The sequence below is a fragment of the Hyperolius riggenbachi genome, chromosome 1 (assembly GCF_040937935.1).
Source record: "Hyperolius riggenbachi isolate aHypRig1 chromosome 1, aHypRig1.pri, whole genome shotgun sequence".
Lineage (NCBI taxonomy): Eukaryota > Metazoa > Chordata > Amphibia > Anura > Hyperoliidae > Hyperolius > Hyperolius riggenbachi.
In genome coordinates, this window is record NC_090646.1 from 124,902,347 (window position 1) to 124,929,820 (window position 27,474).

Here is a 27,474-nt window from a genome sequence, read left to right on the forward strand (position 1 = left end):
TTATGTCTTTTCATTGCACACCACTGACGATATGACACTTTGATACAATGTACAGTAGTCAGTGTACAGGTTGTATAACAGTGTAATTTGCTGTCCTATAAAAATAACTCAATACAGCCATTAATGTGGAAAACCGCTGGTAACAAAAGTGAGTACACTCCTAAGTGAGGAATGTCCCGATTCTGCCTGATTAGATATTTTCCCACTCTGGGGTCATGTTACTCATTAGTGTTATAATGTCTCAGGTGTGAATGGGAAGTGTTAAATGTGTTATTATCGCTCTCACACTCTCATACTGGTCACTAGTTGATCAACATGGCACATCATGGCAGAGAACTCTCTGAGGATGTTAAAAAAAGAATTGTTGCTCTAAATAAAGATGGTCTAGGCCAGCGATGGCGAACCTATGGAACGCGTGCCAGACCCGGCACGTGTACCAGACCCGGCCTGTGTGCCAGACCCGGCACGTGTACCAGACCCGGCACGTGTGCCAGACCCGGCACGCGCCGACTCATCTGCAGGCACACTATCGCTGCTCATCTGGCCACCGTATGATTGCATTGAACTGGCCGCGGCGTCTAATAGACGCCGTGCCAGTTCATAGCCCGCAGCCCCGCTCCAGCCTGCATAGTATTCCGGCAGGCAGAGCAAGGCTACGGGAAGATGGCGTCTGAAGCCCTGTACTGGAGACTATTTGTGTCTCCAGTACAGGGCTTCAGGCACCATCTTCCCGTAGCCCTGCTATTACATTCAGCGCGGGAGATATGCAGGAGAATCGTCCGGGGAGCTGTGCACCAGAGGCAGGCCGGGTGAGGAGACTTCTGTCAGGTGAGTACATTTTTTTTTTTTGCAGGTGAAAAGCTGCCCTCATTGCGTTTATTTTGTGGTGAAATGCTGCCCTCATTGCGTTTATTTTCCGGTGAAATGCTGCCCTCATTGCGTTTATTTTCTGGTGAAATGCTGCCCTCATTGCGTTTATTTTCTGGTGAAATGCTGCCCTCATTGCGTTATTTTCTGCTGAAATGCTGCGACATTGCGTTATTTTCTGCTGAAATGCTGCCACATTGCTTTATTTTCTGCTGAAATGCTGCCACATTGCGTTATTATCTGCTGAAATGCTGCCACATTGCGTTATTTTCTGCTGAAATGCTGCCACATTGCATTATTTTCTGCTGAAATGTTGCCCACATTGTGTTTATTTTCTGGTGAAATGCTGCCCACATTGCATTTTTTTTCTGCTGAAATGCTGCCCACATTGCATTTATTTTCTGGTGAAATGCTGCCCACATTGCATTTATTTTCTGGTGTCTGAGGTAACTGTTGCTGCATTTATTATTTAATGGTCATAGTTAGCTATATTTGCTGCTTTGGGGCTATGGTATACTAATAAATAGCATCACACAGTTTCTGCACACCCATGATGCGGAAACACTGCTTTCTTATGCCTTGCTGTTACATCATTACGTTAGCTCCGCCCTCACAATTAGAGATGTCGCGAACCTCCGATTTTAGGGTCGCGAACCCTGTTCGTGAACCTCCGCGAAAGGTTCGGTTCACGAAAATTTTAAAAAATTCTACCAGCTGGAAAAATGATAGAAAACATGTTTCAAGAGCTCTAATACCTGGAGGCACACCTGATTGAGTAAAATACACATCACTGCTGGAGGACCCTCCCTCCTCCAAGCAAGGTCCTTATACCATTTGACTCAGTTGTCTGCCTACACTAATTAGTTATGGGACAGCTGCTACACACTCTGCTAGGGAGATTTTAATTAGCCTCTTGTGGGTCCCCTCCTCCCTCCTTCTACCCTTCTACCTATTCCCTCCTCCCTCCTACTGGAGGGAGGAGGGTCTCATCTGCCAGGGAATTATACTATTTCAAAAACCAGTTTACATCATACCATGGCTGGGAATCGAACCCAGATCTCACTGTGTGGTGGGCAAGTCACCCTAACCACTGTACCACTACAGTAGTAACTGAAGCTGGCCTAAAATTTACCATTTATGCTCAATGCAATAGAAACATTAGGTTGCTTAAAGGGAACCTTAACTGAGAGTGATATGGATGTTTCCTGTAAACAATACCAGTTGCCTGGCAGTCCAGCTGATTTTTGTGACTGCAATAGTGGCTGAATCACACCCTGAAACAAGCATGCAGCTAATCCAGTCTGACTTCAGTCAGAGTACCTGATCTGCATGCTTGTTCAGGGGCTGTGGCTAAAAGTATTAGAGACACTGGATCAGCAGGCAATTCAGGCAACTGGTATTATTTTAAAAGGAAAAATTCATATCCTTCTCCGTTTAGGTTCCCTTTAAGGATTTGTAGCATAAAATCCAACTCACATTGGCTGGGATTTGAACCTGGGTCTCACTGTGTGGTGGGCAAGCACCCTAACCACTGTACGACAACAGTAGTAACTGAAGCTGGCCTAGCATTTACCATTTATGCTCAATACAAGAGAAAAAGTAGACAAGACAAATAACATTTATATCACACTTTTCTCCTGGCGGACTCAAAGCACCAGAGCTGCAGCCACTAGGGTATGCTCTATAGGCAGTAGCAGTGTTAGGAAGACTTGCCTAAGGTCTCCTACTGAATAGGTGCTGGCTTACTGAACAGACAGAGCTGAGATTTGAACTCTGGTCTCCTGTGTCAGAGGCAGAGCCCTTAACCATTAGACCATGCAGCCACTGCTTACGAATATGTAGCCAGACATGGCCTTGTCTTTTGTGTTCAACAGTTGTCCAAAGAGAACCCCAGATAGCCAGGTAGATTCATCTCTCTCTCTCTCTCTCTCTCTCTCTCTCTCACCAACACTACATGCTGAAGCCAGCCTAGCATGTACCATTTATGCTCAATCTATTTATGCTCAAAAATACAATTCCGCGCAAAGCGGTGACCATCCCTACTAGAGAGAGAGAGAGAGAGAGAAAGAGAGAGAGAGAGAGAGAGAGAGAGAGAGAGAGAGATGAATCTACCTGGCTATCTGGGGTTCTCTTTGGACAACTGTTGAACACAAAATACAAGGCCATGTCTGGCTACATATCCGTAAGCAGTGGCTGCATGGTGTAATGGTTAAGGGCTCTGCTTCTGACACAGAAGACCAGAGTTCAAATCTCAGCTCTGTCTGTTCAGTAAGCTAGCACCTATTCAGTAGGAGACCTTAGGCAAGTCTTCCTAACACTGCTATCTTGTCTAATTTTTCTCTTGACAACTGTTGAACACAAAAGACAAGACCATGTCTGGCTACATATCTGTAAGCAGTGGCTGCATGGTGTAATGGTTAAGGGCTCTGCATCTGACACAGGAGACCAGAGTTCAAATCTCAGCTCTGTCTGTTCAGTAAGCCAGCACCTATTCAGTAGGAGACCTTAGGCAAATCTTCCTAACACTGCTATCGTGTCTAATTTTTCTCTTGAAAACTGTTGAACACAAAAGACAAGGCCATGTCTGGATACATATCCGTAAGCAGTGGCTGCATGGTGTAATGGTTAAGGGCTTTGCCTCTGACACAGGAGACCAGAGTTTAAATCTCAGCTCTGTCTGTTCAGTAAGCCAGCACCTATTCAGTAGGAGACCTTAGGCAAGTCTTCCTAACACTGCTATCGTGTCTAATTTTTCTCTTAACAACTGTTGAACACAAAAGACAAGGCCATGTCTGGCTACATATCTGTAAGCAGTGGCTGCATGGTGTAATGGTTAAGGGCTCTGCCTCTGACACAGGAGACCAGAGTTCAAATCTCAGCTCTGTCTGTTCAGTAAGCCAGCACCTATTCAGTAGGAGACCTTAGGCAAGTCTTCCTAACACTGCTACTGCCTATAGAGCATGCCCTAGTGGCTGCAGCTCTGGTGCTTTGAGTCCGCCAGGAGAAAAGTGTGATATAAATGTTATTTGTCTTGTCTACTTTTTCTCTTGTATTGAGCATAAATGGTAAATGCTAGGCCAGCTTCAGTTACTACTGTTGTGGTACAGTGGTTAGGGTGCTTGCCCACCACACAGTGAGACCCAGGTTCAAATCCCAGCCAATGTGAGTTAGCTTTTATGCTACAAATCCTTAAAGGGACCTAAACGGAGAAGGATATGGATTTTTCCTTTTAAAATAATACCAGTTGCCTGAATTGCCTGCTGATCCTGTGTCTCTAATACTTTTAGCCACAGCCCCTGAACAAGCATGCAGATCAGGTGCTCTGACTGAAGTCAGACTGGATTAGCTGTATGCTTGTTTCAGGGTGTGATTCAGCCACTATTGCAGTCACAAAGATGAGCTGGACTGCCAGGCAACTGGTATTGTTTACAGGAAACATCCATATCACTCTCAGTTAAGGTTCCCTTTAAGCAACCTAATGTTTCTATTGCATTGAGCATAAAATGGTAAATTTTAGGCCAGCTTCAGTTACTACTGTAGTGGTACAGTGGTTAGGGTGACTTGCCCACCACACAGTGAGAGCTGGGTTCGATTCCCAGCCATGGTATGATGTAAACTGGTTTTTGAAATAGTATAATTCCCTGGCAGATGAGACCCTCCTCCCTCCGGTAGGAGGGAACAGGTAGGAGGAGGAGGGGACCCACAAGAGGCTAATTAAAATCTCCCTAGCAGAGTGTGTATCAGCATTCCCATAACTAATTAGTGTAGGCAGACAACTGAGTGAAATGGCATAAGGACCTTGCTTGGAGGAGGGAGGGTGGGCGGGCCTTCCATTGCATGTATGCTCAGTGAACATCACATGTACATAGCTTTGCATCCATTTTCACAAGTGAAAATGTGTCCAGTGCATTTCAATAGCTCTGTTCCCATCATATGTGATGTGGAGTGGTGTGGTTTTCAAACGATGTTGTGAGAGCAATTGCATGTCCATAAGGCGTCCATTTCCAAAATGTGCTGATGAGAAATCACATCTGAATCTAATAGCTGTGCCAATGCGCAGCTATTGTTATTATGCAAAGTCCGAGAAAATGCTGCAGGCACTACTTTTGTTCCTCACACATGAATTGGAAGTAGCCCTTTTGATTGCAATAGCCTGGGATTCCAATTCCGAATTCACTTGCAGGGAAATGCTGCGAATCAAAGTAAATGGAAATGAAGCCTTATTGCACAAAACAACAGTAGTGAATGAGCTGTGAAGATAAACACAAAATACCAACAAAAACTAATGTGAAAATGGACACTGATATAATAGTTATTATAATAATAATTATTATTATTTAGTATTTATATAACGCTGACATTTTCCACAGCACTGAACCAAGTACACAGTCCCTGTCTGTTATAAATGCTCAACCACTGTCTCACTTCCTAAAAAAAACAAAACGTACATGTCTAAAGGACTACAGGCCACTTTCCCTTATGCTGGGTACACACGATGCGATTTCCTGCTCAATCTACTATTTCCAACATGTTAGATCGTGTCTCGATCGATACAGCCATCGATTTTCTCATGCTAGGTATGCAAAATCGACGGCTGCATCGGTCGAAACCCGATCGAACATGTCGGAAATAATCGATCAATCCCGCCGATCGAGCGGGAAATCGCATCGTGTGTACCCAGCATTACATCAATGGTCAAGAGAGTTTAAAAAACTGATAATGGCTTATCTGAAATCCATCACAGATCACAAGCTGGACTCTCTGCAATTTGCCTACAGGTCTACAGATGATGTTGTAAACATGTGTCTGCATTATTTACTAGAACATCTGGACTCCCCAGGAACCGGCTATGCCAGAATTTTATCTGTGGATTTCAGCTTTGCATTCATCACCATAATACCATCACTGTTAAACAGCAAGCTCTCCCAACTAAGCATACCTGAACCCTTCTGCAAATGGATAAACAATTTCCTGACCAACAAGAAACAGCAGGCTAGACTTGGTAAACACACCTCAGACTCTTTGACACTCAGTACTGGAGCACCCCAGGACTGTGTGCCTTCCCCACTACTTTTTTCACTGTACACCTATGACTGCATCTCCGCAGATCCATCTGTAAAGGTTCTGAAGTTTGCAAATGACACAACAGTAGTTGGTCTCATACAAATAGAGATGAGTCTGTATAAAGGCATGTAGTGGGACAGCTTTCTTCCAGGTGCAGCAGAAACAACTTGGAATTTAAAGAGACTCCGTAACAAAATTTGCATCCTGTTTTTTATCATCCTACAAGTTCCAAAAGCTATTCTAATGTGTTCTGGCTTACTGCAACACTTTCTGCTATCACAGTCTCTGTAATAAATCAATGTATCTTTCCCCTGTCAGACTTGTCGGCCAGTGTCTGGAAGGCTGCCAAGTTCTTCAGTGTTGTGGTTCTGCTATGAACTCCCCCTTTCAGGCCCCTCTCTGCACACTGCCTGTGTGATATTTAGATTAGTGCAGCTTCTCTCTGCTCTCGTATCTTTTACAAGCTGGATAAAGTGTCCTCTGAGCTGGCTGGGCTTTCACATACTGAGGAAATTCAGACAAGGGCAAAGCTGTTTGCAGGAAGAAAAGAGCAGCCTGAAACTTCAGTGCATGAGAGCAGAAGGGGGAAAGAAACACACAAATGATCTCTTGAGATTCAAAAGGAAGGGTGTATACAGCCTGCTTGTGTATGGATGTATTTTCTATGTGTGGACATACTGTACATCAACCTACTTCCTGTTTTGGTGGCCATTTTGTTTGTTTATAAACAAACTTTTTAAAACTGTTTTTAACCACTTTTAATGCGGCGGGGAGCGGCGAAATTGTGACAGAGGGTAATAGGAGATGTCCCCTAACGCACTGGTATGTTTACTTTTGTGCGATTTTAACAATACAGATTCTCTTTAATGCTCTTAAGATAATGGAGATGATAATAGATTTTAGGAGAACTACCAGCAGCACCTCCCCTAATCATAAATGGATCTACAGTGACCTGAGTAGGGTCATTCAAATTCATTGAATCATAAAATTGGATAACACTGTCACCATCATTAAGAAATTGCAACAGAGGATATACCGCCAGCAGCTAAAAAAGTTTGGCCTACCACAAAAATTAATGGAGCAGTTCTATAATGAAATCATCAAATCCATCATGACATCAACTATGACTGTCTGGTTCGGCTCATGCTCCATATGAGAAAAAGTGAGACTACATTGCATCATCCGATCAGCAGAAAGAATAATTGACTGTAGCTAACCCTTCATGCAGGATCTTTATGCTAGCAGAAAGAAAGCAACCCAGATTGCCTCTGACCCTTCTCACCCTGCTCACTCCATTTTCCAACATATGCCTTTAGAGTGACATACCGGTCAGTCGCAACAAAAACTTCAGGCCACAGGAACAGCTTTTTCCCTCAGGCGGCAGCCATGCTTAATGCAGAGCTACGCTAGAGCTTCTAGGGCTTGAAAGCATTGCATTACAGAACTGAAAATAATCACTTCTCATCCTGTTTATTACTGCTTTAACTTATATAATTTTCTAGACTGTCCTTGAATATCTGTACGGGTTGAGCTTGTATTGTTTTGTCTGTGTACATTAAGAAACTGCTGAGTCAAATTCCTTGTAAGTGTAAACTTATTTACAAATACAATTGATTCTGATTCAGTTTAGTCCAGTCACTAACAGTCACTCAGAGGTGCTCACATTCTAATCCCTACTATAGTTATATGCCCATCGTAAACACAGGATGGGGTAGGTAACTGCGGTACCCAGAAGAAACCCACGCAGACACAGGAAGAACATACAAACTCCTTGCAGATATTGCGCTGGCTGAGATTAAAACTGGGAACCAGCACTGTAAGGCAAGAGTGCTATCTGCTGTGCTATTTCTGCTTTAGTTTTCAGTTTGTAGGGGCCATTTCTGGCAATTTTGATGCCTCGGGTAAGGCATCTTTTATCATCATCCCGTTCATCCTGTGAACAGGAAATTGTAGCCTACATTCGTTCTGCAGGTACCAGTAACAAATTGATATGTTATGTACGAAAATTACATAATTACTTGAAATAAGTACAATATGAATAGGCCAGATACACTTCACTTTCCCAAATTTACTCAACTCTCTTAACAAACTCCTCCTCTAATTCTTAAAGTGAGTGTGCAGCCACTTTATAAAAACATTATGCTGGTTATTTGTAGCCTGGGTCTATACAGGTCAGCGTATTGTCCTGGATATCCAGAAGGGTCGCAGCATTAATACAAGCTAAATCTAAAACAATTACGGTACATCTTAATTAGCACATTAAAGGTGTTCATACATCAGATGACTTAGGCGGGCGATTGACCAACCAATTCGATTGTTATTATCGAATTGGTTGAAAATCAGTGCCGCCAAGTGTAGAACCAACCGATGATGCAACCATTTTTAGGCTAAAATTGGTCTCATTAGTTGATTGCGCTTGGTGCAAGATTTAAGGCCGAAGTTGGATTGTGTGTGCGGCGGTATGGTGGCCAATTTCGGATTGAGCAACGAAACCCCCACCGCTGCCACTCAATGTATAAATGTGCCCCCCCCCCCAAATGTGCATTTATACATTACCTTTCCTGTGTCAGCCTCTATGCGGTGTCCATAACCTCCGGGCGGCTTTTCGTACATGCCACTGGTGCATAGCGTCTGACGTCACATGCTATGCGCCAGTGGCATGTATGGGATCCTGAAGTGAGAGACATATGGAGGCTGCCATATTTAGATCCTTTTAAACAATACCAGTTGCCTGGCAGTCCTGCTGATATTTCTGGTCAGTAATGTCTGAATCACACACCTGAAACAAACATGCAGCTAATCTTGTCAGATTTAATTTTACAGAAACCTCTGATCTGCAAGCTAGTGCATGGCCAATGGCTAAAAGTATTAAAGGCAGGCAATCAGCAGGATGCCCAGGCAATGTGCATTCCTTAAAAGGAAATAAATATATCAGCCTCCATATGTCTCTCACCTCAGGTTCTCTTTAATGGCTGCCTCAGCTGAGCACCTAACTTGATTAAAGCGGTTTTCTAAGAAATGTGGGAATTGTATTAAATGGGAAAGCCAACAAAGCATTTAGATCAGCTTGAACTAAATCAGTCATTTTTAAAGCAATTAAACCACTATGTTAAATGTTTACATGATTGTCTTAAAGAAAACCTGAATTACAAGTTAAAAGTCAAAATAATAAACCTACACACAGACTACTTATCAATGTCTTTCTCCTCTACCACGTCCTGTTTGTTCACTGTAATCAATGAAATTCTCCATTCTCCATTTTGAAAATGGTGATGACCCTGTAACTGCTTCTGGGTCAAGTGATATTGCCCACATGAGACATTGGGAAACATGGACATTACCTTGCACATCAGTTGTCCTTTCAGATGCAACTGACAGCAACTGATATATAACTGACAGCACCTAAAATTCTGACCAAATCTTGTCAGAACTGACGAAAGGGATCATTGTTAGAAGCAAATGGTGAGCTTCTGAGAGGAATTGATGGCAAGGTAAATATGTAATAATCATTGGCAGGTACATCATGTGTTTATTTTAAATAATTTTACTCGGTTCTGGTTCCCTTTTACAATTGATCATTTAAGCTAGCTGCATCTATCATCAAAAGGTCATCCCACAGTCTGCTAAGATTTGTAGTTCATTCCAACTGAAAGAGAACCGAGTGCCCTCGTTATATCAGAAACCGCTACAGATGATCAAGTGTAACATTCCACTGCCAGTCTAATGCAGTGCTTTGAAGTTTAGCAGGCTAATGTCTATAGCAATCAATGCAGTCATATTAGATGATACACTGAGACAGCCCTGCTATGTCTCCACAGTGTTGTCCATTTCCCTCTGCTGTATATCAGATCCACAAAGGAATTACCCGGCGCTGCCTGATTATCATGCCTCAAGAAAACAAGGCTCTTCTAAATATTTTACACCGTGATGTTACAGGGATAGAATGAGAAGGATACAGCAAAGCACTGAGATGCCTTTTCAGTTAAGAGTCAGGCACACTGGCCACTATTTGTGGACTGAGCCTCAGACAATAAGCCAGGAAGAGAGATAAGAGATGCACTGTAAATTAAGGCTTGCATATATCTGTGCCTGAAGGATGTTGTCAGCTGCGCTGTCAGATCATACATCAGCCTCTGTCAGACAGGGATGGGGAAGATGGAATTGTTCAGCATCCTTTTTTACATACTGCAGCTAAATCTAATCAAGCGAATGAATGGGGAGCACAACAAATACATTGCGGTAACTGCCGTGTCTATTAATAAGATGCGGAATGAGCATCCTTCTCCATTTTTATCATTTCACAACTGTCTCTCATTTGTTGGGTCCAGGACCTGACTTTACGAAAAGCACAACCCCAGTCGCAGATCTTCATACATCATCTGATCGTTTGCTAAGCAGACTGCCACCATGTCACCGTTTTGTGTGAAATTAGGTTTTTGCACCTAAAACACTGTTTTAAACATCTGGTTAAAGAAGCACCCAAACGACATATAGTAGAATGTAAGAAATCATTCTTGATTCCCAGTTTTGCATCAATTCTTCTGGTTTCAGCATCAGAAAAAAAAACTCTTCCTATCAGTGGCGTTGCATGCAGAGGTTGCAGCCGCAATAATTCACAAACTACCCCCCCCCCCCCCCTTACACATCTGATGCTGTATGTAGGTGTCCTTGCAGGTTCTGTATGCCATACCAACCGTTATGAATAGTGAATGAATGAATTCTTGGGGGGGGGGGGGGGGGGGGCAATGTAAAGCTTGCATTGGGCCCCAAAGCTCCTTAGTTATGCTGCTCCTTTCTATATTTATACAGTACATTACTGTATATCTGTAACTTCACCTTCCTAGTGAGGTTTAGCCTAGGCTATGATGTCACAAACCTTTTTCTTCCCAATATAATCTAGGAGACCTGGGCCCATATGCAATTAACTTTTTCTCCTGACTTTTCTCCTGGAAGAAAATGTTTTAGCTTCTCTTTAAAGAGGAGCTGTTAGGTATAAGGTCTCAGAGAAAATAAACACATATATCAGTAGCTAAAGATTGGCTGTACTTACATTACATATGCATTTCACTGTCCACGTTTGTACTTCACAGAATTTGTATATAGTATTTGCAGAGAATGATGCTCCTGACAGCTCATGGCAGGCTCCATGTTTTTCTGTCAAATGTGTCGTCATGTCCTGCCTGATTCCTGATCACAGATAAGCTCGTTCTTGAACAACACGGTGTGCAGTGAATATTAATGAGCCATGTGGCTAGGAACAATAGCTGACTCCTGCAGAGTACTCTGCCCCGAGATTTATCAGTGCTACACAGCTAGACTGATTACAAGCTTCTGTAACGTCTCATTAGCAGCCGAGGGGAGGGCCCCAGAATGCTTTGCAGTTTAGCTGCGGCTTGCGTCTTTATGGGTCTATAACAGACTTGCTGATAAGCACACATCAAAGGTAACTGAAATGTTTATCTTCACTAATGGCTTTTGAGCTTCCTTCTAAACTGTTTAACACAGGAGAATAGAGGTTTAAATTAGCTTCTGCAGCCTGACAGTTACTCTTTAAAATAACTTTTCCACACTCTGCATTAAAAAAGTATCAGAAAGTGGGTGAAAAAGTACTATCAATATTATTTTGAATATTTTCTTGCTTGCTGGTGGTTTAAACAGCATTTTATTGACAAATCGTGAAAATCTCACCAAGAAGAAAACTTAGGAAAAAAGGATAATTGCATATGGGCCCAGATGTTGTTTCTGTTCACTTCAGAACACACAACAATCAACATTCTGCATTGCTTCACCATGCCAGCAGTAGAGATGTTGCCATCTGTGATAAATTTAAGAAGTGAATAAGGGTGAGGAAAGATTTTACCTTAGGAAAACATGGACTAAATAATTTGTACACTGATATTGTTAAAAACAATCAAATTCAATAAAGTGCATCTTGTGAACACGTTTCCACTACATGCGAAATCGAGTGCGTTTTCTGCACATAAATTCACATAGCAAAGTATTTCAACAGGCCTGTTTCAATTGTATCTAGAATCTGTATGCAGAAAAAATCTGCACAGCATTTTCTGCGCACTGCATGCAGGGCAATACGAATCGCACATAACGTATTGTTGTAAGGCCTCTTGCACACTACAGGATCTTCTCAAAAAATAGCATATTGATAAACATTAGACTTTCATATATTTTAGATTCATTACACACAACTGAAGTAGTTCAAGCCTTTTATTGTTTTAATATTGATGATTTTGGCATACATCTCATGAAAACCAAATTTCCTTTCTCAAAAAATTAGCATATTTCATCCAACCAATAAAAGAAAAGTGTTTTTAAAACAAAAAAAGTCAACCTTCAAATAATCATGTTCAGTTATGCACTCAATACTTGGTCGGGAATCCTTTTGCAGTAAACCATTTACCAGTGGTTTTGGCACTGTGAGCAGGTGCCAGGTCGTGCTGAAAAATGAAATCTTCATCTCCATAAAGCTTTTCAGCAGATGGAAGCATGAAGTGCTCCAAAATCTCCTGATAGCTAGCTGCATTGATCCTGCCCTTGATAAAATACAGTGGACCAACACCAGCAGCTGACATGGCACCCCAGACCATCACTGACTGTGGGTACTTGACACTGGACTTCAGGCATTTTGGCATTTCCCTCTCCCCAGTCTTCCTCCAGACTCTGGCACCTTGATTTCCAAATGACATGTAAAAGTTGCTTTCATCCAAAAAAAGTACTTTGGGCCACTGAGCAACAGTCCAGTGCTGCTTCTCTGTAGCCCAGGTCACTCGCTTCTGCCGCTGTTTCTGGTTCAAAAGTGGGTTCATGCTTCCATCTGCTGAAAAGATTTATGGAGATGAAGATTTCATTTTTTAGCATGACCTGGCACCTGCTCACAGTGCCAAAACCACTGCTAAATGGTTTACTGACCATGGTATTACTGTGCTCAATTGGCCTGCCAACTCTCCTGACCTGAACCCCATAGAGAATCTGTGGGATATTGTGAAGAGAAAGTTGAGAGATGCAAGACCCAACACTCTGGATGAGCTTAAGGCCGCTATCGAAGCATCCTGGGCCTCCATAACACCTGAGCAGTGCCACAGGCTGATTGCCTCTATGACACGGCGCATTGAAGCAGTCATTTCTGCAAAAGGATTACCGACCAAGTATTGAGTGCATAACTGAACATAATTATTTGAAGGTTGACTTTTTTTGTTTTAAAAACACTTTTCTTTTATTGGTCGGATGAAATATGCTAATTTTTTGAGATAGGAATTTTGGGTTTTCATGAGCTGTATGCCAAAATCATCAAAAAGAAAAACAATAAAAGGCTTGAACTACTTCAGTTGTGTGTAATGAATCTAAAATATATGAAAGTCTAATGTTTATCAGTACATTACAGAAAATAATGAACTTTATCACAATATGCTAATTTTTTGAGAAGATCCTGTACATGTGATTCCGATTTTTTTTATACAATCCGATTTTTAATTCCACTTAAAAAAAGTACTGCATGCTACTACACTTTTTTAATCGGAATCAAAAATAGAGTTGTATAAAAAAATCAAAATCGCTTGTAGTGTGCAAGAGGCCTAAGTGTGGGTTTTCTATTAATATTAATGGAAACGTAAATTAAAAAGTGAAAAATGAAAATTGAAAGACAATAATTTAAAAAACTTGAAAAAATATAGCGATTGCACATGCAAATTTGCAGGAAAAAAAGTATGCATATGCACACGAACTCGCGTGCGCATGCAAATTTGTGTACGGATTTTCTGACACATTTGCATGCCTCTAGTAGAAATGTACCTTTTAGTGACCGACAGCATTTAAATTTAAGCCCACCTCTGGCATACAATCAAAATCTAATATATACACCTATTAATATCACGTTATAAATAAATTGGCACATTTTGTTACAAATATGACACACCACAGCCCTGCATAAGTGGGGTTCTGGCACGTAGCTCCACCCTCTTGCAGAAAAGGCCATATCAAGGGGTGGAGCTACAAGCCAGCATACAGGGCTCTGGTGAGTTTTAGTAGTAACAGAATGATCCATTATAACTTAATATATTTAAATATATATTAGTTTCTGATTGTACACCAGAGGTGCACTTTAAAGAAGTTGACAGTCGACACAGTGTGCGAGGCTAGTGTTGCTCGCCACACCACTGGTAGCCCGGCTAGGTGGACCCAGGGGTTGATTTTCTGGTGAGGGAAAGGCGGCCTCCTTACCTTTGTCCCAGGGCCCCCATGCAATGCAATGCTAGGGGGGATTTTTATAAAATCACATCACTAAAGTGGGATCACACCCATAGCATTACATTGGCAAGAGCTTTTCAAATCACAAAGTGCCCAGAAAAGCGCTCCTAGTGGGTTCCAGACCTCATACTGATTTTGGAGATCTGCGCTGACTTGTATTATAAAGTTATAGGCAGAGCTGATAACACAAAGTTCTACTCCACTGACGCTAATTGATAAGTGTGCCAGGGTGCTGTAGAAATGATTAGCTTCTGACTGAAGTGAAAGTTTGGGTTATTAACCCTTCCAGTAAATTTATGCCAGTCACTTTCATATGCTGGAGTCGATACAAAAATCATCTGACTCCAACTCCGACTCATCAGCTTATGAAATCACTGACTCCTACTCCAACTCCGACTCCAGGTACCCAAAATGACCCTGACTCCGAGACTCTGACTCTTTTGTCTAATACTTACCAGGGCTGTGGATTTGGTACAAAAATCATCCGACTCCAACTCCGACTCCAATTACCCTAAATTGCTCCGACTCTGACTCCTTAACTCCGACTCCACAGCCCTGTTTTTGAACACAGATAAAATTTGAGATTTATACCACTTTAAAGTCAGTAAATACACAGAAGGTGAAATACTTTACATCTAACTTGCTTCAAGACTTTGTAGTTCTTCTTCGGGACCCAGGCTTGATCTGCCACTTGATTGCAGGCTGACTACTATCCTGTTGATTGCAGGATTCAGCTTGGTTGCATAGACCCTGGAGGGAGGTCTATGCTTTTCAAGCTCCCCTGCTTAACTATGTTATTGTTGCCAGTCCAGCCTATATTTACGGACCTGGCATGACGATGTGGCTGAGTTATGCAGTTAACATAGACAGATATTAACTGTATATACAGATCTACTCTAAAGTTCTATTGACTTAGATTACTGTTGTATAGTACCTTCAGTCAAGCCATACATACTCAACTACAAACAATAGAGGGTTATCTATTAAAACAGTAAGAGACAATCCACTCTGATGTGGGGTAAATGCTGCTTGCAATATTGTTTAAACAACTGCCACAATCTAGTGTGCTATATTGGTTCACTTGTCTTAACCAATGAAAATCCTTGGTGGGAAGGTCTAATATGCGACTGGGTTTTCCCTTAGCTGGTGACAGGAATGGGTTGACTACTGATGGCTCTTCAGTCAAGAAAGAATTTTACAGATAAAGAACAGAATACAGTTTAAAAAGAAAATAAAAAGTTTGGAAAATAGATATAGCTTATGATCAGGGATGTTGAGTCGAAGTCAGAGCAATTGTGGGTACCTGGAGTCAGTGGTTTCATAAACTGAGGAGTTGGATGATTTTTGTACCAACTCCACAGCCCTGCTTATGGTACTGGATTTTAACAGAAATTATTTTAGAAGAAAAGTAGGGGGTATTTTATTTGATTTCCTTCAATCTGAGATGTAAAACTAACTATAGCATGTAACTTGTCTATATATCCTATCTAAAGTAGTTACACAGTTTACACAGCAAATCAAGCTGTGAACAGCTTCAATAGAATATGATTATTTCTTCCTGTAATAAAATGAGAGCATATTCTGCTTATCATTACACAGGCAAGCTGCACTGCATTTCTACCCCTCAGCCTGTGAAAACTCCACTTCCTCTCTCCTTCCTCTTGCCTCTGAAATCTCTGGCTGGTAATGCCTCCTCCTCCTTCAGGAAAAACCTCCTCCTCCCCAGACTGAGCTCTCATGAGCACTTGCTACATGGGACTCAGAATGCCTAGGCGCTGGAGGAGCTGGGGGCGAGGCTTGTTTAGTTTATAGGGAATTAGAGCATTAAAACAAACAAACAAAAAGTATTTGGCTTGAGGAATACCCTATAAACTATAAGTAAGAGGCACAATTATGCAATGAGTAAAAGTTTATCTCGGATCCACTTTAAATGTATTTGCTCAGTGTATGTTTTCAGCCTGAAGTGAATAAGTACATGGTAGGAAAAAAAAAAGAACCTTTTTCACCTGAGTATAGTTTGGTCACACTTTAAGTAAGGTTGAGCCCACCAACAACATGGGCCTCAGTAGTGCACGAGGAATGAACCTATACCACCTATGTGAAGGAGAACAGACTCCCAGGGCAACCAAGGCCTCACGAAACAGTCCAATTATTAATTTTGATTTGACCTGGCTTTCAACTTGAGAACCATTTTAAATCAAGTCACATGTACAGGAGGACCACCAATGTCTTATTCTCAACCTGCAAATCACATCCATTTAAGGCGTGCCCAATACTACATAACATTAACAGAAAACACATTTACATACTTGTGTTCTCCGCAGGGGTTATGTTCATCTCTTTTCATTTTGAGAAGAAACATATCATTAGACTAGGGATGTATGTCACCGCTCCCAGCTGGGGACAGCCTGACACATGCCTGTGGCGCACTGGTTGTCCCCAAACCACAGAGAACCACTGCTGCGGGCACAATTGTTGTTTTCTCTTTATGTTATCATACAGGAATACAGATAACATATTGGAATTGTGATAGAATATTTGCGTTGATTTGGTTATTAGTGTTAGTATCATATCACTGCTTCTGTGTGAACAGCTTTTATTAATTTTTTTATACATGTAGGGGCACAGTCTAAAAAACTGTTAGTGGTATTCATACCATGAGCAGTAATGACTGGATCCTCTGAGGCAAACAAAGCAGGAAATCATCAATACAATGTGACTTTACACAGGAACTGCTGTGAGGATAACAATGAATAACATTGCTTATTTTTTACAACATTCATATATAGATAATTTAGTCAGTGTTTAGCCATTGTAAAATCGTTCCTCTCTCTGATTTACATTCTGACATTTATCCCTGGTGGTGACATCTTTGGTCCTGCCAGGTGATCTGTATGGAATGTTTGTAACTGAGAGTTCTATGCACAGAGGGAGATACTGTTTGCATGGCAGTTGGAAAACTCTGCTACTTCCCACAATGTAATAAGGATCACAGACAGAAAACTGTCAGGACCATGGCCATGATGTCACACTGTGGGAGGGGTTTCACCGCAATATCAGCCATACAGAACCTGCCAACCCCCTCCCGCCTCCCATGATCTATTCAAGAAAATGTAAAGATTTGTCATGGGAAAGGGAGTATCAGCTACTGATTGAATGAAGTTCAAACGTTGGTTAAAGTTCCTCTTCATACATGCTGGACATAATTTTCTTTTAAAATGCACTAAGCAACACATATGCTTCAAGTTATCTATGGTGTGCAGCCGGTGAGAAAAACATGTCTAAAAACTGGTGGTGGTATTCATATCAAGAGTAGCAGGGACTGGAGCCACCTATACAAACATAGCATATAGAATACAGTACGCTGGACATCATTTTATTTAAAGGCACTATGCTACACATTTGGTTTGCGTTATCTCAGGGGTGCAGCCAGTCTGAACATCTCGAGGAAATGATATATCATGCAGAGGCTGTAATTCACAAGTGACAATGAGCACATCTGAGCGTTAAAGTTGGAAAATCCCTTTCTTTCTTTAGCAATCATCCTCCATAGAGGAAAGGATAAGCTATTTGACAGTCATGTACACAATCTGGGGACACTTGGGGACAATGTTGTGGCTGTTTCCAGTGAACGAGGCTGATCAGATATCTCTGTGCCTTTCATTCTTGCCAGAGCCTTCGTGAAATGGACAGATGAAAAGAACCTCTTGATATTATGAACCTGCTCCTTGGTGATTTCATGGTTAATGCAGCAGATGCACTGACAATGGGGAACGGTGTAATGAGGGAATGATAACAAAGCTTGCAATGCAACCATACCTGGGAAATACTAACACTGACAATTACAAGGACTTTGCCTGGACAGTTTGTAGTCATGCCAGATTTAATGTCCATTTCCACAAACATATTGCTTAACATGGTCAGAAAAATATGTACCGGTATATTACTAATGCAAGTAGAGCCTTCGGCCTTATCCTCTGTGCTCTATCAGAGGTCCAGAAATAATGTGTGTTGCTAAGAGGTGATAAAAGGACACATGAAGTGACTTTTACAAATAATCTTTCTCCCACCTTATGACCCCAACTAGCCTACTGTTGTACCCCTGTAACCCCCCAAACTCCCCATTATGCTCACATCAACTCTTCAAGTTCCAGCATAAGCTTCACACTTTTGCTTCTGTCCAAATCCTCATCAGCTGGCTTGAAGAGGCAGTCACTTCAAGAAAACAGCATGGTGTGCACACCAATCAACAACCCCGTCTTAATACTGATGATGTGGGATTGGCACAAGGGATTCTGGGACCTGGTGTGCTGCTTGGAGGGAAGGGGAGGGGGGGGGGGGAGGATAGGAAAGGAAATAATAGCAGTTAACACTTCAGTGGGTGGGGCACAACATTGAGCCATTCACACTTCAGAGGGGTGGGGCATAACACTGAGCAGGCCACACTTCAGGAGGTAAGGTATAACAGTTCACACATCAGGAGGTGGGATTCAACATTGAGCCATTCACACTTCAGGGGGTGAGGCACAACACTGAGCAGTTCACACATCAGGAGGTAGGATTCAACATTGAGCCATTCACACTTCAAGGGGTTGGGCACAACACTGAGAAGTTCACACATCAGGAGCTGGGATTCAACACTGAGCCATTTATGGCACATACTCACGGGCTACTTTTGTATCTTGTCACTAGCACACGGGAGCGTGTGCGCGACAGTTTGGCAACAGCTCGTTGCCAGGTCCCTCCGCATACACACCGCGGAAGAGGGATTGGCGACGCAACGGAAGCTGTCGCAGACATTCCTCCCCCCGGCCGGAAACTAGTGCACTGTCTATTAGGTCGCTGTAACTAGTCTGCATACACACGCGGACTAGCGACAGTTGCGGCGAAGTTGCGGTGGAAACTATCGCCATGCAATTGACCGCCACCAATCCCCTGGCGACAGCAGCAACGAGCGACGGTTCGGGGACCTGTCACCGCAACACGAGCGCGCCACGTGGTTGCGGCGACTAATGTAGCCTGTGAGTATGGGCCATAACACTTCAGAGGGTTGGGCACAAAACTGAGCAGTTCACACAGCAGGAGGTGGGGTTAAACAATGAGCCATTCACGCTTCAGAGGATGGGGCACAACACTGAGCAGTTCACACTTCAGGGGGTGGGGCATAACACAGAGACGTTCACATTTCAGGGGTGGAGTACAACACTAATCCGCTCACACATCAAGGGGTGGGGCACAACACTAATCTGCTCACACTTCATGGGGTGGAGTATAACACAGAGAGGTTCACACTCCAGTGTGTGAGATACAACACTGAGCAGTTCATTTCAGGGGGTGAGGCACAACACTGAGCGTTTAACACTTCGGGGGGTGAGGCACAAAACTGAGCAGTTCATTTCAGGGGGTGGGGCACAACACTGAGCATCTAACACTTCAGTAGGCGGGGCACAACACTGAGCATTTCACACTTCAGTGGGCGGGGCACAACACTGAGCATTTCACACTTCAGGGGGTGGGGCACAACACTGAGCGTTTAACACTTCAGGGGGTGAGGCACAACACTGAGCAGTTCATTTCAGGGGGTGGGGCACAACACTGAGCATTTCACACTTCAGTGGGCGGGGCACAACACTGAGCATTTCACACTTCAGTGGGCGGGGCACAACACTGAGCATTTCACACTTCAGGGGGTGGGGCACAACACTGAGCTTTAACACTTCAGGGGGTGAGGCACAACACTGAGCGTTTAACACTTCAGGGGGTGAGGCACAACACTGAGCATTTAACACTTCAGTGGGCGGGGCACAACACTGAGCATTTCACACTTCAGTGGGCGGAGCACAACACTGAGCATTTAACACTTCAAGGGGTGGGGCACAACACTGAGCATTTAACACTTCAAGGGGTGGGGCACAACACTGAGCATTTAACACTTCAAGGGGTGAGGCACAACACTGAGCATTTAACACTTCAAGGGGTGGGGCACAACACTGAGCATTTAACACTTCAAGGGGTGGGGCACAACACTGAGCATTTAACACTTCAGTGGGTGGGGCACAACACTGAGCAGTTCATTTCAGGGGGTGCAGCTCTGGAATTATGTGCTAAAGGAGTCTGTTGGTCTAAGGGGTCATAGCCATCTATGCCAAAGTCATTTTTCATCAGCTAATAAATGATTTTCTACACAATTAAAAAAAAATCTGCTGCTGAGTGCCTACACCTGTGAACAGATTTGGGCTTTAACATGAATGAAAGTGCAAACAAGGCTAGCACAGTATAAATTTGAATGCAATAGGTTATCTGTACTCAGGGAGGCAGCACTTTCTGCTTAGCCATGGCAAGTAGGATCATCTACCTGCCAACCTAGGTAGATGCCTAAGGCCTAGTGGGTGTCAAGTGGCCCACCAGCAGCCTTCTCTGACCTCTCTCCACTGCAGCTTACCAAAGAGACCACACAGGGGCCCTAAATCTACTACCTTGCCTAGGGCCCCATTACATCTCCATCCATCTGACGTGATCAGCTCTCTGTAAAAGGTCCAACGCAAAGCCTGAAGGTTGTCATACTCCTGTATAGGCATTCTGCAACAAGCTTGAATCCATTTCTGAAGTCTTAATTAGATAGTGTAAAATAAATCATTTTTAGAACTAATTTTCAGAAGTCTTTTTTTTAAATGAACCCCATCCTTCCCTAACTAAACAGAAAGTGTATGCCCCTCCCTTAATACTCTACCTCCCTCTATACCCACCTAGTGGTGTCCTGAACTTTGGGGTCATTAGACTCTCATATAGTTTGGCAGCCCAAAGCCACTCACAGCACTTCTGGCTCCAATGGGCAGAGTTCCAAATCCTACCCCTCCCACAACTCCCACATTGCTGCATCATCCAATCCCCCACCAACCTTCTGGTGTGTCACTTGGTGAAGCCGCACCCCTGAGACAGTGGCTGGATAGTGTACTGGTTAAGGGCTCTGCCTTTAAAACCAAAGACCAGGATTAAAATCTTGTCTCATTCTGTTCAGTAAGCCTACACCAGTAAGAAGACCTTGGGCAAGATTCCCCAACACTGCTACTGCCTACAGAGTGCACCTTAGTGGCTGAAGTGCTGGTGGGAAGGGGGTAGCTGTGCAGCCAGGCCTATCTTCCAATCTGTGACAAAGATTGGGGGTTAGTGGCACAAGCTCCATACGCCCTCCCAGCAGTGAGAGCAGGAAGCTGTGCCAAAGCAGTGATAAAGTGAGGCATTTTGTAAGCCCAAGCATGACATCATCACTAGAGCACTGGAGGTTCCTGAGGTGAATGTTCAACATCCAAATGTTTGTTGGTGGAGAAAACTGCAATGCAACTGTAAACATTTAGTTTGGCTTAAAAGAACCTGATGAACCACTTATTACAGTAAAGACACCTGGAGATGCTGTCTACAGTCATCCCATTTAGTTGGGGAAACACAATTCAAGGCCAAGAAGCGCCCCGGGCTACAGAACTTACTGTGAACCATTTAATCTGAGCTGTTTCAGTACATCTGGACATAATTCTTTAAAGCAGTTTTGTTACATTGACCTTGTGTGAGACAAAAAGCTAACATACACATCAGTTACTAACTTGCCACTTGGTACATACATAGAACTGTGTCTGGAACTTGCAACTGTATAACCACAGGCAGCTTATCTGTGGTTCTCCCAGGCAATAAAAAGCAACAACAGAACACTTTGTCACCAAATCAAAGACAGTCTTGTGAAGCTGGTACTGTTATATCATGGAAACAGTGTTACAATATTGTACATGCCACAGAGCTGATGCGTTCACTGCCCTGCCTCACAATATACATTATAACATTACACACCACAGAGTATAGCTGAGCAGCAACATGTCCCAAAGAGAATCCTACAGAAATATGGAACGGAAATCAGGAGATTGAAAACGTGGAGATGAATGGTATTTCTACATTTGATCATAGGTTCAATCCATCCAACCTCTATGTATGTATCTGCAGGCAGAGTCACCCTTTAAACGACCACTCCAGCGAAAAAGGTAAATAGTTAAAATCTGTCAGAACCAACAGGTTTTGGACTAGTCCATTGCCTCATGGGTGGGTTCTCTCGGTTTTCTTTGTTTTTGACAGCATTTACGGAACGGCACTTGCTAATTCTAACTGAGAAAATAGTGTACAAACATGTAAGGCGGCTGGCTGGTATCTCACTATTTTGGCAGCTAAACTGCCATTCAGGAAATGCTTTTGAAAACAAAGAAAATCCTGAGAATCTCTCATGAGGAGATGGACTAGTTCAGAACATGTCGGTTCTGTCAGATTTTAACTGCTTACTTTTTTTTTTTTGCTAGAGTGGTCCTTTAAACACTTGAATGGTAAAGTTTTTGCAACTGGGTCATCCCAGTTCAGCGTGATTTACATACGCTGCATAATGTAATTTGCACAAGGCAGTATAACAGGTAAAATAGAAACTGTAAGGCACCCAGGAAATAAATGCCAGAGACAAAAGAAAATGGTTCTGTGGTTCAGCTCTGGGATTAAAGAAAGCCTTACTCCATTCCAAGCTAATTACTCTGCTACAATAATCTCATTTCAAAAAAATTACACCAGAGCTGACTTATTAAAACACATGCAAAGAAACCTGGAGCGAAGGAGAGCTAGTTGCTTCTTCTTTCTGCTGAAACAAAGAAGCAGATTTATTAAGACAGCTGCAAAGAAAATTACTGCAAAAGTGGAGCAGCTGAACAGCGCAGCCAATCAAGTTTCAGCTGTAAAAAAAAATAAAATAAGCATTCTGATTGGTTGTTTTGAGCAGCAGCTCTGGTTTTAGTCTAGATGTATCGATACATCTGGGCCAAGCGATCTACTTGGTTGCCCTTGGCAACTGCATCCCTTTCTTGGCATCTTTATTGATAAATCAAACCCTTTGTGTCACTTCAGATTACAGCCAGTCGCCTGCAAATCCTGCTAATTCTCAAAGCCTTATGATAAAAGCAGTAGTCTGAAGTTTACATAATTTTGATGCATTGGCAGTAAAGTACTTTTCAGAGCTGTGCAAGTTTCTGGTACCTGTATGTGTAACAAACTCTCACCTGTAGAGACAGAAGTTTCTTCCATACACATTGTTCACATCAGCTCAGCCACATTACTAGTTAGGAAACAGAACTTGCACAAAACTTTACTTTTATATCACATAGTAAACTTACTACTGGTGAGTATGGCAAAAAAAAAGTAAAGTAGGACTTCTCTAGTTGGTAAATCATGGCACCTTGGCATAAAAGTACACAAAAAGAAAAAAAAATTCCAAAAAAACCTCTCAAACTAAAATAACTCCTTGTAGGAATATTGCTCCCCAATAGTAAGTTGCAGAGGTCGGAACCCCCCCTAATGAATGAGTATGAAGCAGAGCAGGCTGGCAGACAGAGCAGTGCAGTGTGACATGTAGGCACCTACCTGCACTGAGTTCAAGGTTGCCCTCGCTGGCAGACTGCTGGCAGAACCTGTTGGAGGAACCCAGATGCCCAGCTGGGGCACCTCCCCTCTGCTGGCACTGGGAGGAAGTGGATGTGGCAGCTCTGATGGGCCCGTTCTGATAGGAGCTGTGAGCCTGCTGGTAATGATGCTGCTCACTGTTGCTGCTGATGGAGGCTGGATGGTGCTGAAAGTGTGCGTGCTGCTGCTGCTGCCCTGCAGCCGGTGCCCCCAGATGTGGGATCTCCACCATGGTGGGTCTCTCGTATCTCCTGCCCGTGGACCTCTTGTTGGAGAAGGTCTTCAGGACGCTATAGGGGCTCCTCTGCTTGTAGATTTTAGGGATGCAGGGCCCCTCCTCTGCTGGCTGCATCTCCTCCTCCATCTCTCCGCGGCTTCCCTTCCCTCGGCTCGGCTTCTTGTCGCTGTTGCACTGCTGCTGAGCCGTGCAGGGGTGCCGCCTGATTGACAGCCGGCCTCTCCAATGCCTGGAGGGAGAAGGGAGGTAAAGAGCAAGTGTTTAGGGTAATATTTGCTAATGATGATGGGGGAAGGGGCGGGTCTTGCAGCTGCTGCTGCTGCCTTGGAGCTGGCTGAGCTCTGCTGGGTGTTCAGATTCCAGGTGCTTCAGGAGTGGAGGGAGCAGCCTGAGACATGAGCCAGGGTCACCCCGGCGCTGTCCTGGTCACACAGCCCATCACATGTGCGGGGAGGAGAGGCTGCACAAAGTACACAAGTCTCTGCTTAACTAACCAGCGGTGATCTCCAACCTGGGAACTTCACACACATTGCCACACAGCGCCATTCAGCAAAGCAAGGGGGCTCTGGAGATAAAGATCCACTTCATACAGTGGGGTTTATTTTTTTAATAAGCATTTTATGGAACATTATTTTTAAATAAATGTGCGTTAAAACATTTTTTATTTAACCATTTCAGTGTTTTTTTTACCTTATGCATCCAAGCAATTTTCACCTCCCATTCATTCACCAATAACTTCATCACTACTTATCACAATTAAATGATCTATATCTTGTTTTTTCCACCACCATTTAGGCTTTCTTTGGGTGGTACATTTTGCTAAGAAGTATTTTTTTCTAAATGCATTTTAACAGGAAAATTAAGAAAAAATGGAAAAAAATTCATTATTTCTCAGTTTTTGGCCATTATAGCTTTAAAATAATACATGCTACCATAATTAAAACCCACACATTTTATTTGCTAATTTGTCCCGGTTATTACACCATTTAAATTGTGTCCCTATTATAATGTATTGGCGCCAATATTTTATCTGGAAATAAAAGTGCATTTTTTCAGTTTTGCGTCCCCATCACTATTTGCAAGCTTATAATTTTAAAAATATTAGTAATATAATCTCTTGACATGTATATTAAAAAAAGTTTAGACCCTTAGGTAACTATTTCTGTTTTTTTTTCCAAATTGTAATTTTTTTATTTTTTTTTTTAGCTAAAAATTTTATTTGGGTATTTTTTGAGTGCGGGGGTAAACAGTTAATTCTAAATGTAATTTATTGTGTTTTATGTGAAAAAAAAGTATGTACATGTAGTTTTACTATTTGGCCACAAGATGGACACAGTCATTTTTTAAAATTCCACCCTGTAAAGAGCTTACAGGAAGCATAAGGAGGAAGTGTTTGTTTTTTTTCTCAGAAAGACGGAGCTTCTCCTGAGAAGCTGTCAGTCTTTCTACCGGGACTCAGATCTATGTTCCTATTCATTGATCTCCTGGCTAATTGGGGGGGGGGGGGAGCGGGGGATTTGGGCAACACGGGAGTGTGGTAGCGCGCAGCAGCGCTACAGTAGCCGCTTGGACGTCCAACGGCTAAAATGGTTAAATGAAAACTAAATTCTCCAACCAGCTGAAGGATCTTCAGTGACTGACTGCTGCCTGCTCACGCCCAGTCATCCTGAAAGGACAACTGAAGGGAGAGGGATATGGAGGCTGCTATATTTATTTCCTTTTAAGAAATACTAATTGCCTGGCTATCCTGCTGATCCTCTGCCTCTAATACTTGTAGCCATAGACCCTGAACAAGCATGCAGCAGATCAGGTGTTTCTGACATTATTGTCAGATCTGACAAGAACAGCTTCATGCTTGTTTTTGGTTTTATGCAGACACTACTGTAGCCAAATAGATCAGCTGGGATGCCAGGCAACTGGTATTGCTTAACAGGAAATAGATATGGCAGCCTCCATATTCTCACTACAGTTTTCCTTTAAATGCAACTTTATAGTTGCAATGCTGGGCCCCTGGTTCGAATCCCAGCCAGGGCACTATCTGCACAGAGTTTCTGTGTTCTCCCTGTGTCTGTGTGGGTTTCCTCCGGGCATTCCTCCCACATATCAGAAACATACAGATAGGTTAATTGGCTTCCCCTAAATTGTCCCTAGACTACGATACATACACTAGATTATAAATACATAGATACATGACTATGGTAGGGATTTCATTTTGAGCACCTCTGGGGTACAGTTTTTGGCAAGACTATATACTCTGTACATCGCTGCGGAAGATGTTGGCACTATATAAATACTCAATGAAAGTTCTATGGGTATGGAAATTGGTGAGTGATTGTTTTTTTTTGGAGTGAAGCCATGTGTCCCAATTGACTGACAACCTATTTATGCCCATTCCCTGAAAACATGTTAAATAAAAGAAACTTTGGGAAACGATGAATGATCAATCTGCAGATAATTGTTATAGATTGTGTAGGTGAGCTTTCATACAGTATGGAAGTTGTAAAATTGGCAACTCATTGACCAATCAAAATTGGATGTATGTACCAGGTGCGCAGTAGACTCCACACCAGATGAGAGTGGTTGACAGGGGTCAGGGGGGCTCGCGCAGTAGAGGACGACCTGGCGAGGGACATAGCGGCTGCTAGGGGCTGGAGGAAACCTCGGGTAAGTAAATGTCATTTTTTGGGGGCTGCCTGGATATTCCCTTTAAAGAGGATCTGTAATTTAAAAAGACCCCTCTGCGGGATACTTACCTCAGCAGGGGGAAGCCTCTGGATCCTAACGAGGCTTCACCCGTCCTCCACCGTCCCTCCGTTTGCCTTCCCGGGTCCCCCGAAGTGCGGCGAGGTAAATATTTACCTCCCGCAATCCTGCGCAGACGCACTAGCCGCTCTTCCTTTGGGTTAAGGCAGGAAATAGCCGAACCCGATCGATCCACAGGTGAGAATCCTTTTGCACCTGCGCAGTAGAGCTATGTCCGCCTTACTCGAACGAAGAGCCGCTACTGTGCCTGTGATGGATCCTGGAGAGGTAAATAAATCCTCTCTTGTCGGGGGAGGATTTGGGGGAGCCAGCACTGGATTGTCTGCAGCTACAATGGACGGGAAACCCCCAAAGGGACCCTGAGGCTTCCCCCTCCCGAGGTAGGTATCCACCAGAGTGTTAATTTTTAAGTACAGAGTCTCTTTATGTGCAGGTGACTTTAATTCAAGTATAAGTTAAAGCAGGTTTGTCAGCCACAAAATCAAATTGCATTTACCCATTGCTCTGTCTTTATTATATAGTCTACATGCAGTCTGCATTGCAAGCATTCCAATATAATAATAAATGTGTCTGCTGTAATGAATCGTATCTCAATCAGCTTGGCTCTTTGCTTGAACATTGCCAGGAAGAAGGAAACTTGTTATATCCCCTCCCACATTCCTGCTCCTCAGTGAATGGCTGAGGGCAGTTCAGTGTGATGCAAGGCTAAGAAGGGAAATGCAGCTCACCCCTCTGCAGAAGCTGCTGAAATACAATCTATGCTGAGCTCACATGTGTTTACAAAGCAAGCTAGATATGTCAGTGCA

General features: G+C 43.0%; 1 protein-coding gene across 3 annotated transcripts in view; it reads right to left on the minus strand.

The window, feature by feature from the left end:
* The window catches only part of BEND4 (BEN domain containing 4), a 176,575-nt gene extending 152,406 nt beyond the window's left edge, over window positions 1-24,169 (minus strand). Inside the window, exon 1 of one of the 3 annotated variants that reach the window (XM_068268181.1) lies at window positions 23,629-24,154. In XM_068268181.1, the coding sequence (XP_068124282.1) occupies window positions 23,629-24,031 (403 nt within the window). In that variant the 5' untranslated portion in view covers window positions 24,032-24,154. Of the gene's footprint in view, window positions 1-23,628 lie in introns of all 3 variants that reach the window. The other 2 variants (XM_068268198.1, XM_068268188.1) reach the window with 2 other exon arrangements.
* Between the last annotated feature and the right edge of the window lie 3,305 nt (window positions 24,170-27,474).